Below are 13,401 nucleotides of genomic sequence, written 5' to 3'. Positions count from 1 at the left end.
AATATTGAACCGAGAGTCAACCCCGGTGCCGTAACCTCCAGCTCAGCCTGTGCCAAGGACGGTCAGGAAACATCGAGCATGTAAAACCTCACAAAAGTGTGAGGCGTGCCCAGCTTAATGCCGCACAAAATTCCTTCACTGACATACCCCTGAAAAGGGCCCATGAAGTGGCCATGCCGCTTGTGGAATGAGCTCTAAGACCCTGTGGGGCCTGTAAACCTTTACACTCATAGGCCAATGATATGGCCTCCACAATCCAGTGGGACAGCCTCTGGTGGGACAATGGCTTACCCTTGTGGGGAGTAGCCCAGGACACAAACAGCTGATCCGCTTTTCTGAACCCACCCATCCTACTCACATACATGTGCAGAGCCCGGACAGGGCATAACATGTGATGTCTTTGCTCCTCCCCTGAGGAGAAAGGAGGCGGGTGGAAAGCCTGTAAGTCACTTACTCGCTTTGCAGTGGTTAAAGCCAAGAGCAAAACTGTTTTAAGAGACAAACTTCATCCCCACTGCCTCTATAGGCTCAAATGGGTGATGAGAGAGGGCGCCCAACACAATCGACAAATCCCACAGAGGAACCAGGGGCCTTGAAACTGGGAGCTTGCGGCGTGCCCCTTTCATGAAGCGACCAAGGGATTTTGCCCTGCCGGCTTATCCCCAAAACCTACGTGGCAAGCTGAGACAGCAGCCAAGTACACCACCTTAATTGTGGAGAAAGCTTTCTCTTTATCCATTAGGTACTGCAGGAAACACAGCAGGTCCACCACAGAACACTGGTAAGGGATGGTATCCCTATGTTTGCACCATTACTCAAAAAACCACCACTTTGCGCTGTAAAGAGAGCGGGTGGACGTGGCCCTTGCGCTTTGAATGGTATCAATTACCGTTCTGGCAGGCCTGATGCATTCAGGTTTGGGTGAGGGTGGTAGATCTCCCCGCTTGCTTGGGAGAGAAGGTCTCTGCGAATGGGGAGAGGCCATGGCACTCCTGCCAGGAATTTGTATTATCTCTGCTACCGAATGCTTGGATGACCACAGCGGCGCTATCAGGATTAGCCACAGGGACGGACCTCTCACCCTCACCAGGGTGGGGGAGATCAGACTGAGGGGGGGAAATGCATAGAGTAGCACGTTTGGCCACGGGTGGCCTAGAGCATCCACACCCAGCGGTGCATTTATGTCTGCCAGCGAGAACATTGGACACTGTGTGTTTTCCTGCGAGGCGAAGAGATCTACGGCTGCCTGACCATATCTCTGAAAGATCTGTCCCACCACCTGTTCATGCAGAGTCCACTCCCCATACAGAGGGTTTCCCCATGAGAAGATCTGCACCCCTGTTTTGAAAGCCTGGCACGTGTGTTGCAGTCTCCCGCTGCTCCACAAAAGCACTGTAGAGAGCCAACTTGTGCAACTGCAGTGAGCAAGTGCCGCCCTGGCGGTTGATGTACGTAACCACTGTGGAGTTGTCTGTTTTCACTAAAACATGACGACCTTGGAGAAAGTGCAAGAAATGTTTCAGAGCCAGAAACACCGCCATAAGCTCCAAGACATTTATGTGAGCCTGGGCTAATCTCCGGCTCCATGTGCCATTCATGGGTGGAGGGCTGCCCTGGGAGGAATGTGAACTCCCCCTGCAGGGACCTGATAGTTCAGTTTTATTTATTTTGAGGGTAGCATTTCGCCCTTGGCTCTGCGCCTGAATGCAAGAATGCAGGCTTTATTTGTTGTCTCTTTGAACATGGTGCTTGGTGACACTGTGAACATGGTGAAAGTGCTTGGTGACACTGGAATACTTTCTGCCACTGACTCTTCTCCTCTTGGATGAGGAGGGAGAGTTGTGAAACACCAGGGCCCCTGAACCACAAACCTCGGGGCTCTGCTCCACCTCTCCAACCTTCCTCCTCTTCGTAGGAGGGATGGAGGGAGAAGCTGGGGGGGGGGGGTTGGGGGGGTTAGGATGGCCGCTTCTTCTTCCCCTCTCCAGGGTGGGAGTGGTGGCTCTTTGCTGCCGCAGCCGTGAAATAGTGTTTTCCCCCACGGCTTGGGATTGTCTGACCGAGACTGCTGTCTAGTCTGTTGACCAGTGGCTTGTCTCTGTGGCTTTGCAGCCCCTTGCTTTACCTTTTCTGCCGCTGCGTCAAAGCCACCTCTATGTCCCTGCTAGGGGCAGGGTGTGTGTTTTCGGGGTAGGCAGAGGTCAAAGGCTTCACCCTCCTGTTTCCTGAGGGTGCTGGCCTCTCTCATCTTCTCTAAAGCTGGGCCAAACAGACCTTTGGTGGGGTCGTATGTTGCGTCCATAACCTCCGCTTTCTGTGTGTCACTCAGGCCCGATAGGTTCAGCCCCAAGGCCCTCTCACCTGCGACTGCGAGCCCCATTACACGGCCGCAGCCCTGCACCGCACCCCGTGAGGAGCGCAGCACCAGGTCATTCACCACACAGATTTCGTCCCAGAGGACCGGGTTAGGAGCCCCTGAGTCCAGCTGACGGCCCATCTCCTCGAGGATTTCAGCCTGGTACGCAGCCAGCAGTGTCATTGCATTTAGAGGGCACACTAACTGCGCTGCATATCTGTACATCCTCTGAAACATGGAGGCAGTGAGACGCTCCATCATGTTAGGCAGAGGAATGCTGTGTGAGGCTGAGAGAGAGCGGCGGTTTGGGTGGAGGTGATGAGCCACTGAAGGTTCCACCACTTGGGGTTCAGTCAGCCCCAGTGCCTCCATCCCGTGGATCTCCAGCTTAGAGCAGCCCATGGTTGGGAGCCTACTCTTAAATTGGCTGGACCAGTACCGGCTCATTTCCTTCATACAGGCAGGCACTGCCGGCAGAAGCTGTTTCGCAGGCGGCTGGGCAGGTGGGAGCCTCTTGCCGTCGTACAGGTCTCTCTCTGCCCCCTCGGTCCTGGACTGCCGACCACTGTATTCCCAATTTGGCTGCTGACCACCGGGGGAGCAGTGTCGGTTGCGTTAGGAGGCCTTGACTGTGAAATGGAGAATGTGGAGTCCTTCTCCTCGTCCTCCATCCCGAGGAGGTCCTTGAAAAGTGGAGGCATGTCCTGGGACTCCTCGTCCATCATGTCCGCCCAGCGAGGTGTAGCTTGCGGCTGATGGGTACAACTTGTGGCTTTTGCGCTGGTTCCCGACAGACATGGGTCATGACTGTTGGCCATGACCACTCTCAGCCGCCTTTCTAGTATCTTTTCCGGCATTGACACGCAGTGGGCGCACGACTGTGGGTCAGCCAGCGCTGCCTGAGCGTGTTTAGTGCCCATGCAGGCTATGCACATTGGGTGAGGGTCCCTGCCCGAGATGGATGCCCCACATGATGCGGGGCACAAGCGAGATACAGCCTCACTAGACTTTGAGGCTTCGGCCCTTTGGCGGGGGCTGCTGCTGAGGACATGGTGACTATTAAGTTTTCTTTTTTTAGACTATTCAAACGGAATAATGTGGCCTTTCACCACCGCCTTAAAGGCCTCCCACAGAGTAGAATCAGAGACCTCTCCATTATTGTTGGTTGTGAGAAAGTCATCAATACATGCAGTCATATGCTCAGTAAAAGATTGGTCATTCAAAAGGACGGGGTTAAAGCGCCAGCTGTACTTCTGTTTGGAGAGAATATCTTTAAATTGAAGTGATAACCAGTCAGATGGTCAGAAATCAAAATATTATAATAAGTGGAATTTATAATGTTGGGTAGCAATTCAGAGGAAATCAGAAAATAATCAATCCTAGTGTATGATTTGTGGACATTAGAGTAGAAAGATAAATCTCTGTCAGCGGGATGCTGCAGTCACCAAATATCAACCATGTTCCTAGTCTTAATTAAATCATTTAAAATTTGCACTGAAGCTATAGAAGGAGGTGGTTTTGTTGAAAGTCTGTCCAGGGTTGGGTCCAAGTAGCAGTTAAAGGCACCTCCAACAATGACATTAGGACTAGAGGCTTGTATCATGTCAAAAGCTTTATGAAAAAAAATCAGGATTGTCACTAGATATTGAGCATTATTAATGGAAAGGAGTTAATGTGACCTGAAATCATGAAGTATCTGCCATAAGGGTCTGCCGTCATAGTGTCAAGGCGAAATGCAATATTTTTATGAAAGAAAATAGCAACCCTTTGCTTTTACGAGTTAAAGGCACTTGAAAAACCTGATAAATCCACAAAAGACAGTAAAAAATATATGCATACCACATATTGCGGTGTGAAACAATCCACTCAAACAACCCCCTGAACATGTTGCCTACCCACCCACAACGTGCTTCCCCAATCTAAGCTTGGGACCGCTTAACACACATGAGGTAACGTTAACCTCTAAACAGTAGCGAGCTGAAATAAGCTACAAGAAGCAAGCTCAACTCAGGAAAAAAGTCTCACGGTAAAAAAACAATTACATTCTCTGAACTATAAAGAGTCATGTTAAAGTTTAACATCCACCCTCTGTTTAAACGTACAGAGCGGCATCAGCGTCTCTGGATTATGTTTTTTAAGTCAGTGTTCAGAAATGACATCGCCTCACCCAGTATTGTAATGTAAAAAATTACAAATACTTTTCACATACCTTTGTTATTTATATTTCTGGAAACTTTTACTTTTACTCAACTAAATTTCCTAATAAAATGTAGACTTTTACTCCACTACATTTCCCCTAAGCATCTTCATTACTCGTTATTACAAAAATAACAGCAGAAGAAATTTGTTAGACTGCAAAAAAGCAGGTTTGGCTAAATCATTGCTCCTATATTGCAAGTTAATGCATGCTCCTTTCCAGTTGGTGATGTAATGCATGTTTATTGCCAAGCGCCAAAACTAAAGAAGATGAGGAGGAAGCATAATAATTGATAGCGTCATGGAAGCACCTGCTGCGGGCTTTGCTGCCAACGTAACAGATGATGACCACCCCAACGACAGTGATGAATGGGGTGGTGATAACGATACACACCTGTGGCTGTATTTGCAAGACATGTTTTCATACGTTGGAGTGAAAGATTCTTCCTCACAAAATTTTTTTTTGTGTTTTTCTTTTTGGTAGAATTTGATGTTTAAGAAAGTGTGGAAACCCTTAATATTATGTGTTATTCTAAGGAAGCCACAATAAAGTTCATAATCAAAGTTTTTTTTTTACTTATACTTTTTCTTCTAATACTTTAGTACATTTAATATCAGAAAATTACTTTTGATACTTGAGTACAGGAAATAGCTACCTTAAAACGAAAAAAAATAACATTGCTGATAGAAACATAGCTAATGACTAATCAAAGCACTTTTCACACTACAAGCACCATTCACACATACAATAATACACTGGTGGCCAAGGCCACCATAGAAGCCTGCTTGTCAGATACACATTTGTTTCAGTATCTTGCCCGACACGTTGACTGCAGGGGCCAGGGATCGAAATAAGGACCTTCTGACCGCTCTACCTCCTAAGCCACAGTCACCCATAATACAGTAGAAAAGAACAGTTAAGGCATTGCCCCCTCAGCTACCAAAGACGAAGTAGCACTCTGTCGTTCTTCTATACAAAGTAGAACAGATTTTACAGCTGCGGCCGGCTGAGAACCAGAGAACATTAAAAAGAACTGCATGCTTTTTCACATCATATTCCTTAACCAAATAGATAGAGATAAGGTTGAAATGAGCTGAAGCGTCCCTTTAAGGTGAGCAGAGAAACTTAAGTCTTTCAACAGATGAATGTGAATACAGTGTTCTAGTGTCAAACTTTGCACATACATGATTAAGGCCAAACATTCAGTGTATAAACAAAAAATGTTTTTGAGTGGAGGGACTTTAACATTGCTAATAGCAACTGTATTAAATCTGTGGGCTGATGGAACAGTGGACACTTACATTTACAAGCACTTTTCAAGTTGGAGTTTATGCGGGAACACTTCATTTTCATTTTGTTTCCCTCTACCAGATTTATTTATATTTTTTAATTTTTAATTTCAAAAAATTAACACACCAGAAATTGAGAAAATGATTTACACTTGGGTGGAAAGTTGTTTACTCTATTTAGAGAAGAGATTGTTGTATTGAAGGTATAGTTAAATTTTCGACATCAGTTTAACCGTCTAGACAAATGTAGCTCAGCGCAAATTCTTTCAGGAAGACCTAATAAGTAATCAGTCCCTCCTAAAGCGAATCAACGCTGGAGGCGTTCACCTTCTGATAAACCAATCAGGAACGGCCAAGGATCCCATAGGCCAATCACAGCGTCACATCACTGTTTTAAAAAGCTGCTTCTCTCCCTGTGCTATCAGCTGTCATTTCAGGAAGATGTTGTCCCTCCTCCTCCCCTTCCACCTTCCGTCCTGGTTTCTCCGGCTGTTGCTCCGATGCCTCCTAGGTCCGTTTTTTTTTGGCCTTCTCCGCCACCAGCGGTGTCTGGATTCCATCGGGGGTTACATCTTGGTTCCCTACCCCTACATTAAATTTATTAATTTATGAAATGTATTAATAACGATGGAGTTCAATCTCCAATACACTACATGCTGTTGTACATTAAAACCTTTTGCATAAATGCAAACAAGTCTCTCCTGATTGAATTATAACTTAAATGTGTCAGCCCTCTGCCTCAGATATGGAACATTTCTACTTTTAGAAATAACGTTTATTTAACAAAATAAAGTTTTTTCCCCTCATGTCCACAAGGAGACACTAAAAGTGATGGTTTAGTAAATTTGTGGTAGTACCTCCCACTTTATAAAGAGGCCTGTGGGCTTCCTCCTCTTCTCCTTGATTGAGTGTTTGCAATTGTCTTTTGAATAACCTTCAATGTAAGTGGTTTCTTTTTATTAATTGGATTGATGGTATGCTTATCAATTGACATGAAAGTTAATGGATAATCTTTGATCTAATTCACATTCTTCATAAATATGATGAAGTACATGTTTGGCTAATTATTTGAAATATTTATGTTACTTTAATTTGCAAGTATTACACAAGATATAAAGGCTTGATTAAGGATTTGCTCAGGTAAAATAATGTAGTTTTCTTGGATTACAGCCATGGCAATCATCATGACATTCAACATTCAAATCATTCTCTGGATACATAAACTGGACAACTGATTGCAACTTTTGATTCCAGGTGGTTTGTGGCTCTAGTTAGAACCTTAAAACCATAACACCTACACTGCCCCAAAATACATAGCCTTGGTCTAACACTAAAATGGAAATCAGAAGAGTGTTGAAATGCAGATAAGACAGAAAAACACATTCCTAATACACTAGGTTGTCCAAATGATTGTTCACAACCCATCGCCACACTAGGTCTATCCCCTGTGATAAGGGGGCAATGAGATACGAAACAAATTGAGTCACAAGCCAAAGAGGTTGAGGAACACTGCACTAAAGCATGCTTTGGTATGGTCCCAACACAAAATTTATACTTCCAGATACTGATTCCAATTCGGAGTACAGATCTGACAATATTGTTTTAATATATAATTATTGTAACAGCTGTAGACTACAAACCCTGTTGAGATTTGATCATCATTGCTATCATTGTTGTAGGTCCAGGCTCAGGTGAAACCCTTTGTAAAACAAATGCATAGAGAATAAATGCCATAGACCTATTTTATTATCTAGTTTAGTCATAACACTAACAATAAGAGCATCAACAAACTTCTTCAAAGTAGATTTTTTTCAGGTTTAAGTTACACGGTATTGGGAGTATAGACTTACACACTTGTCGATATTACTTTATAGGCAGTAATGGAGGCATTTCTATCAGAACAACTAGTTTAACCACAGCAGTGTTGTGCTGGGGGAACTGCTGAATAAAAGCTTTGTAAAACATTACAAAATTAATTCATAGGAACTCATATATTCAATATAAATACTTTAAAATAATTTTATTGGTTTCAACTGCAATCTTTTATTACAAAATAAACCATGAACAAAGTAATTACTGTAGAAACAGCGACGGCTGCTGGAGAATACATTCAACAGTTTATGTGTCAATCCTGTTAACCTCTAACCTACCGGAATACATTTTAGGCTTGCATCTGCCCTGTTCTAGAAAAATATGAAGGCACGACATTTGGGAAACCTGGAATGTATAAATAGGCACTTTCAGGGGTAAAAGTGATCAAAGAAAACCTTTACATCACCAATGTGATAACTCAAAGTGCTAGTAACTGATTCAGTGACTCAAATGAGAATTAAAGCTATAGTGCGTAGTTTCTGTCACCCCCATGAGGGGTAATGACAACAAAACTGCTACCGCATGATACAAGCCTTCTGCGATCACGCACCACCCCAACCCCACGCAGTTGCTATTAGCTAAGAAGGACACGGAGGACTGGACATTGACTCTTCAGAAGAGGTAATTATAGTCACTTGAGTTTCTGCGCGTGTAAGTTGCCCGATGACAATCTTCTGAACACAGCCATACTGAAAAATACAGAGGGAGTTGTGTGGAGCAGATAGTCTTCATTAGGAACTCACTTGGCAATGGCTTGAATGTAACGGACGTTCATTAATATCAAAAAGTTACGCACTACAGCTTTAATCCCAGTACAATACATTAATATGAGAATGGGACTGTTCCAGAACTAGTTTATATTCTACAGAACGAAAAAAAGATGCTGCCCAGAAATGCAGCAAGGACGAGACACCTTAACACAATAGAAGCTATGGTTAATGCATGACATTTTGTAAGATGCAGGTGGGAGATGTAAACAGGGTTTCAACACAAATTCGGTTCCACATTTAAGGGCTTTGAGGTTATAACACACTTTAAATCCACTCAAAATTTCAATATTAGTAATCACTCTTTGATATTGTGTTGTTCAATATTATTTATGCAGATGCTCTGTGATTGATTGTGCTTGAATGGACATCTAAAACCACTGAATGTACTGTTCCATGTAAATTTATCTGAAGAATACAAAAATATATCTTCTCCAAATATTTTAGTGCAATTTCCAAACATGGTAGAAAGGCCTCAACATGAATTACAATTGCCAATAAATATGGGCATTAATTTACATTCACCGTGAATTTCACACTTTAGAGAGATGAGCTGCTCTGACAAAAATAGACCCTGCATGTAAAAGATACCAGAGGGGGAAAAAAAGAGCCACAGGTGAGCAGCTCCACCGGCTAGAAAGCAATAGATTATCAGGCGCGATGAAGCCGGCACACAAAACAGCTGGGATGCTGTGCAAGTCGGCCATGAGAACTTTGTTAAACCAGCACCACCGGCACCCAGAGTGCATTCATACTTTGTCCACACCCTTAACAACTGTATGGCACTAGCTTAGTTACCTGATTAGTTTGCAATTACTTACATTAGCTTTTTTCATCATTTGAACCTGATGTCAGCTGCAGAACCCCGCACTGAAAAGACAACACTTGTCTCTAGCATGCACTAGGACATTGACACTTCCATTGCGTTTGTGCCTTCAGACTGCATTAGAGAACCTCAACCCTGCAGTCCTACATGTGGGAGGAGCAAACAAATTAAAAATACTAAACATTTGTCTTAAATTAAGATTATCTTTCAAAATAAATCAAGTGTTACAAAACATGTCATTGCAGTATATTATATTAACTGAGAAAATAAAAAAACCAGGTCTTTTTTCGATTTATACTAAAGATCATAATTTCACATGAAAAGAGAAATATATATATATATATATATATATATATATATATATATATATATATATATATATATATATATATATATATATATATATATTTTTTTTTATATATTTATATTATTTTCATTAACTAGATAAATACAAAATAAAAATGCTTAAGATCAGCAATAAATACATTTTGATAAATAAGCAGTTACAGCCAAAGCCCTGACTCAGAAGGCTTTGGGAAATAAACTAGACAATAATAATGATAATTACTGTTGGCTTCACATGAATAAACACCAAGGCACTGTTATAATCTTACAGTCTACTGGACTTTCTCAAAAATTGAACAGAGTTGTAACAAGCCTCTAGGAGGTGTCAAGGTTGTGGCACAGGCGGTCATAATAATGGCTGTGTAGCGATATACACAACCTTGCAACACACTTTGTACAGCACAGATGCACAATGTACTGAACACACACTGACTGCCACTCCCTACCCTCCATTCTAAGTCATATTAAACTATTTTATAATATGATCGAAGCTACTTTACGCCATCATTCACATTCATTCTACCATGGCACCAGTGCAAGGCCTGTGCATGAATAGGATTCTGGTTTACCAACTGTTGATAATATTGGAAGAGACTTGATATGGATTTCTGATTTGACTCACTGGCTACAACAATGCACAGAACAGTCTTATTTTTCCTGTTAACAGGGCTAAGAGGAGGGGGTTAGGGAGGTGAATTGTCTCCATCTTCCTATCTCTTTCCATTACTCCCATCTCAAGCCCAGGGAAGAAGACACCTTAATCATCAGAGACAGAGAGCCTGCTGAAAATGGGGAGGCGACGGGAGGCATCCAGGAGCGGGGACTCAGAGCCACTCTGACTGCCCAGGCTGCTCTGATAGCCCTCCTGGTCAGACAGAGAGCCCAAATGGCAGGGGGAGCTATCTGACATGGGTTGGAAAAAGCAGGAGGTGGTTGGGGAAGGTGGAGTCGGAACCTGAGGCTCAGACACAGGTGGTGACCCCAAGCTGGGCCCAAACAGGCTGGCAAACTCCTGGCTGGAGTAAGTGAAGGGGTTTCTCTGCCACTCTGTCAGGTCTTCGGTGGAGAACATGGGTGGAGGTGTAATGGAGGTGGGGCTGTCCTGCCGGCTGCTGGAGCTGGGGAAGCCGGCAAAGCTGAAGCTGTGCTGCAGCCGAGGGCGCTCCATTTTGTTAAAGGCGGAAAGGGGAGGGGGCCCACGGCGCTCCTCTGCGTTGTGGATAAAGTTGCATCGGGGGCCATACGGACAGAAACCGACGGTATGGAAGGTGCGGCACAGCTCAGTCTTGTACTTTGGGTGGCGGCTCAGGCTGCGCAGCTCATGCATGCCGTGGGCGAACTGGCACTTATCGCCGTATTTACAGGTGCCATTCTCTTCAAAGGGCCGGCACAGCTCTGTCTTATAGCGGCTCGGGTTGACTTGGCTGCTTCCATCCACACACACCTGACTGCCAGACCACTGCCTATCCTCCAGCTCTGAGTAGGAGCGCTCACTGAAATGGTTCTCCTTGTTGTTGCTGCAGCTGCTACCAAATAACACAGAGGGATGCCTTTTAAGGTTGTTGACAAACTGGTTCTGGCTTAACTTCGCACTCGAGAGGCTGACTGAGTGACGGCGTTGAAACCGGTCTCCTGCAGAGGGGGCCCCCACCACCTTCCTGTCCAGCAGGGATTCAATGGGCGTGCAGGAGGAGAAGTTGGCATTGGAGCATTGGACAGACATCAGTTGAGGTCCACCAAGACTGTTATTGTTGTTGCTGTAGTTGAACATCTTACTGTTCTGCAAAGTAACATATGCAATTAAAAAACAAAGAAGTGATTAGAAGGGTCAGTGATTGATGTGTGCTGTGTTCATCAACCTTTTCTGAGCTATGTACCCATTTTATACCCCAAAAGGACTCATGGGAATGGCAATTAGAAACTTTAATGTTATTACAAGCAGGGTTAGGAACTGAAAAACCATTACTGGTTCCAGATTAATAAAATCTGGAACAATTTACTTAGGAGACATGATTTTTAATCTTGCATCTTGTAAGCTAAGCTTGGACCTAATGCCCTTTAATTTACAAAATCAGTTACACAATACTCACATGCCTTAACATTACAAAGAATTTCCTGCAGCATGGTATCAAATGTGTTTTCAATATATCCAGACTGAGATATACTGCTTAGGAATCAACTAGGGCTTCTGTATCCAACACAAATTAAAGTTAAAACCCTAAACTTTAACAGGGAGAGAGAATTTGTTTCTCTTTATTTCACCTTTGAGCCCAAGTCATGTGACCATGTACATCTCCTAAAAAAGATTTTGCTTTCAAAATATTCCCATTTCTTTTTTTGAATCTGAATCATAATTCCATAACATACATAATTGATGAGCAGATGAGAAACATTGCTTTGCAGCCACTATGGTGTATATTGTGTCTTTACCATTACTGTAACAGTGCACTGCATTAATCAATCTTAAAATGTACACATCTGCACTATGCGCCCATTTCGTGGCTCAATATCTAATTAAACGTAGCTACACTTTTCTCTGTTGCGATAACTTACTGCAGACCATTAAGCATGGGCAGCAGCAATGACTTTATGGCCTTACTAGTAAATAAGCAGTTTAGTAAATGCATGAGAGTTTTAAACATAGGCCTACTGATTGCGTAGATAGATACTAAAACTGAATAGTAACTGTCTGAGACTGTCGGTTTCTCAGACTCCAGAGGGCATGGAATTAAAGAGGCAGTTATTGTTAGTTAACAAAGTTCATAAGGTTTAAATAGAAGGCAGACGCAAAGGCAGATTTAGCTTTTTATTTCACTAAAAGTTAACATTAAACACTGACTTAAGTTAACGTTACCCATATTACCTTTCAACTACTTTTACTTTACAGTGCTGTGGCGATAGGTCTGGCATAAAGACAGTAACGTTAACGTTACCTTTTAACTTAGCTATGCCATTTTGCGCCAATAAGTAGACCAGCTGCAAAAGAAGTTCTAACGTCACGCGGAGTTAAAGTTGACGATACCAAGATACATGTACTGTTACTAGTCACCAATCATGTGGGTCATGCGATTTACTGCCCTCAAACTTGACATCAAACTTGCTGTAACAAAAGTTGCTAGGCCAATGTTAGCATGGTTTCTCCAGAAAAGAAAAACCCGGCCGATGATTCCTCCCGGATAGGCGTCATTTACCTTGTTAGGCACTTCTCTGTATTCGAAGAAAGGAGAAATAATGGTCGCTGTCATGTTTGTTGGTAAAAATAAAATAAATAAAAGACAATAGATAGGAGCTAGTGATAGTCCAGGTTTTGCGATTTTTAACCCCGTGGAGTGGAGAGCCCCCTCTGCCGTGCCACACAGTCATGGATGAATTACCAGAGGCCACGGTGCTGCGCCATAGGTGCTGCGCACTGCGCACTGCGCAGTTCTTTTTCTGCAGGGCTCTGGTTGCATAGCCTCGTGAGACCGTCCTGATCTCGCGAGCTCCATGGCTGCATGGTGGGCGGGCTTCCGGCTGACACGCTGCCATTGACATATATATAATGGACCAATAGACCCCGTTGCTCTGGACGGAGACCAGTGAAGGCTATTAGAAGCACTTTTCCGGTGATCTCTTGCTTTACTGCGCAGCCTCCAACTGACAGAGACAACGTAAATGTGACGTGAGCAACGTGTCTGAAAGTTGTAAGTCTTCTGGTAGCTGTGACAAGAGAAATCTCAATCATTTCCAATCTTACAGAGACGGAGAGC

The 13,401-nt window shown here is 43.6% G+C and overlaps 1 protein-coding gene across 1 annotated transcript; it reads right to left on the bottom strand.

The window, feature by feature from the left end:
* Window positions 1-10,303: 10,303 nt before the first annotated feature.
* On the bottom strand, window positions 10,304-13,087 carry zfp36l1b (zinc finger protein 36, C3H type-like 1b). Its single transcript, XM_028605467.1, has 2 exons — window positions 12,844-13,087; window positions 10,304-11,432 (listed from the first exon to the last, which is right to left on the bottom strand). The coding sequence occupies exons 1-2, from the start codon at window positions 12,895-12,897 to the stop codon at window positions 10,410-10,412; spliced, it is 1,077 nt and encodes a 358-aa protein (XP_028461268.1). The 5' UTR covers window positions 12,898-13,087; the 3' UTR covers window positions 10,304-10,409.
* Between the last annotated feature and the right edge of the window lie 314 nt (window positions 13,088-13,401).

This window comes from Perca flavescens, chromosome 18, assembly GCF_004354835.1.
Source record: "Perca flavescens isolate YP-PL-M2 chromosome 18, PFLA_1.0, whole genome shotgun sequence".
NCBI lineage: Eukaryota > Metazoa > Chordata > Actinopteri > Perciformes > Percidae > Perca > Perca flavescens.
This window is presented reverse-complemented; position numbering and strand designations above follow the sequence as displayed.

Coding starts and splice junctions, on each gene's coding strand:
- zfp36l1b (XM_028605467.1), bottom strand. CDS start 12,897: ATGACAGCGACCATTATTTCTCCTTTCTTCGAATACAGAGAAGTGCCT. Junction 11,433..12,843: donor ACAGAGAAGTGCCTAACAAG/GTAAATGACGCC, acceptor GTTACTTTGCAG/AACAGTAAGATGTTCAACTA.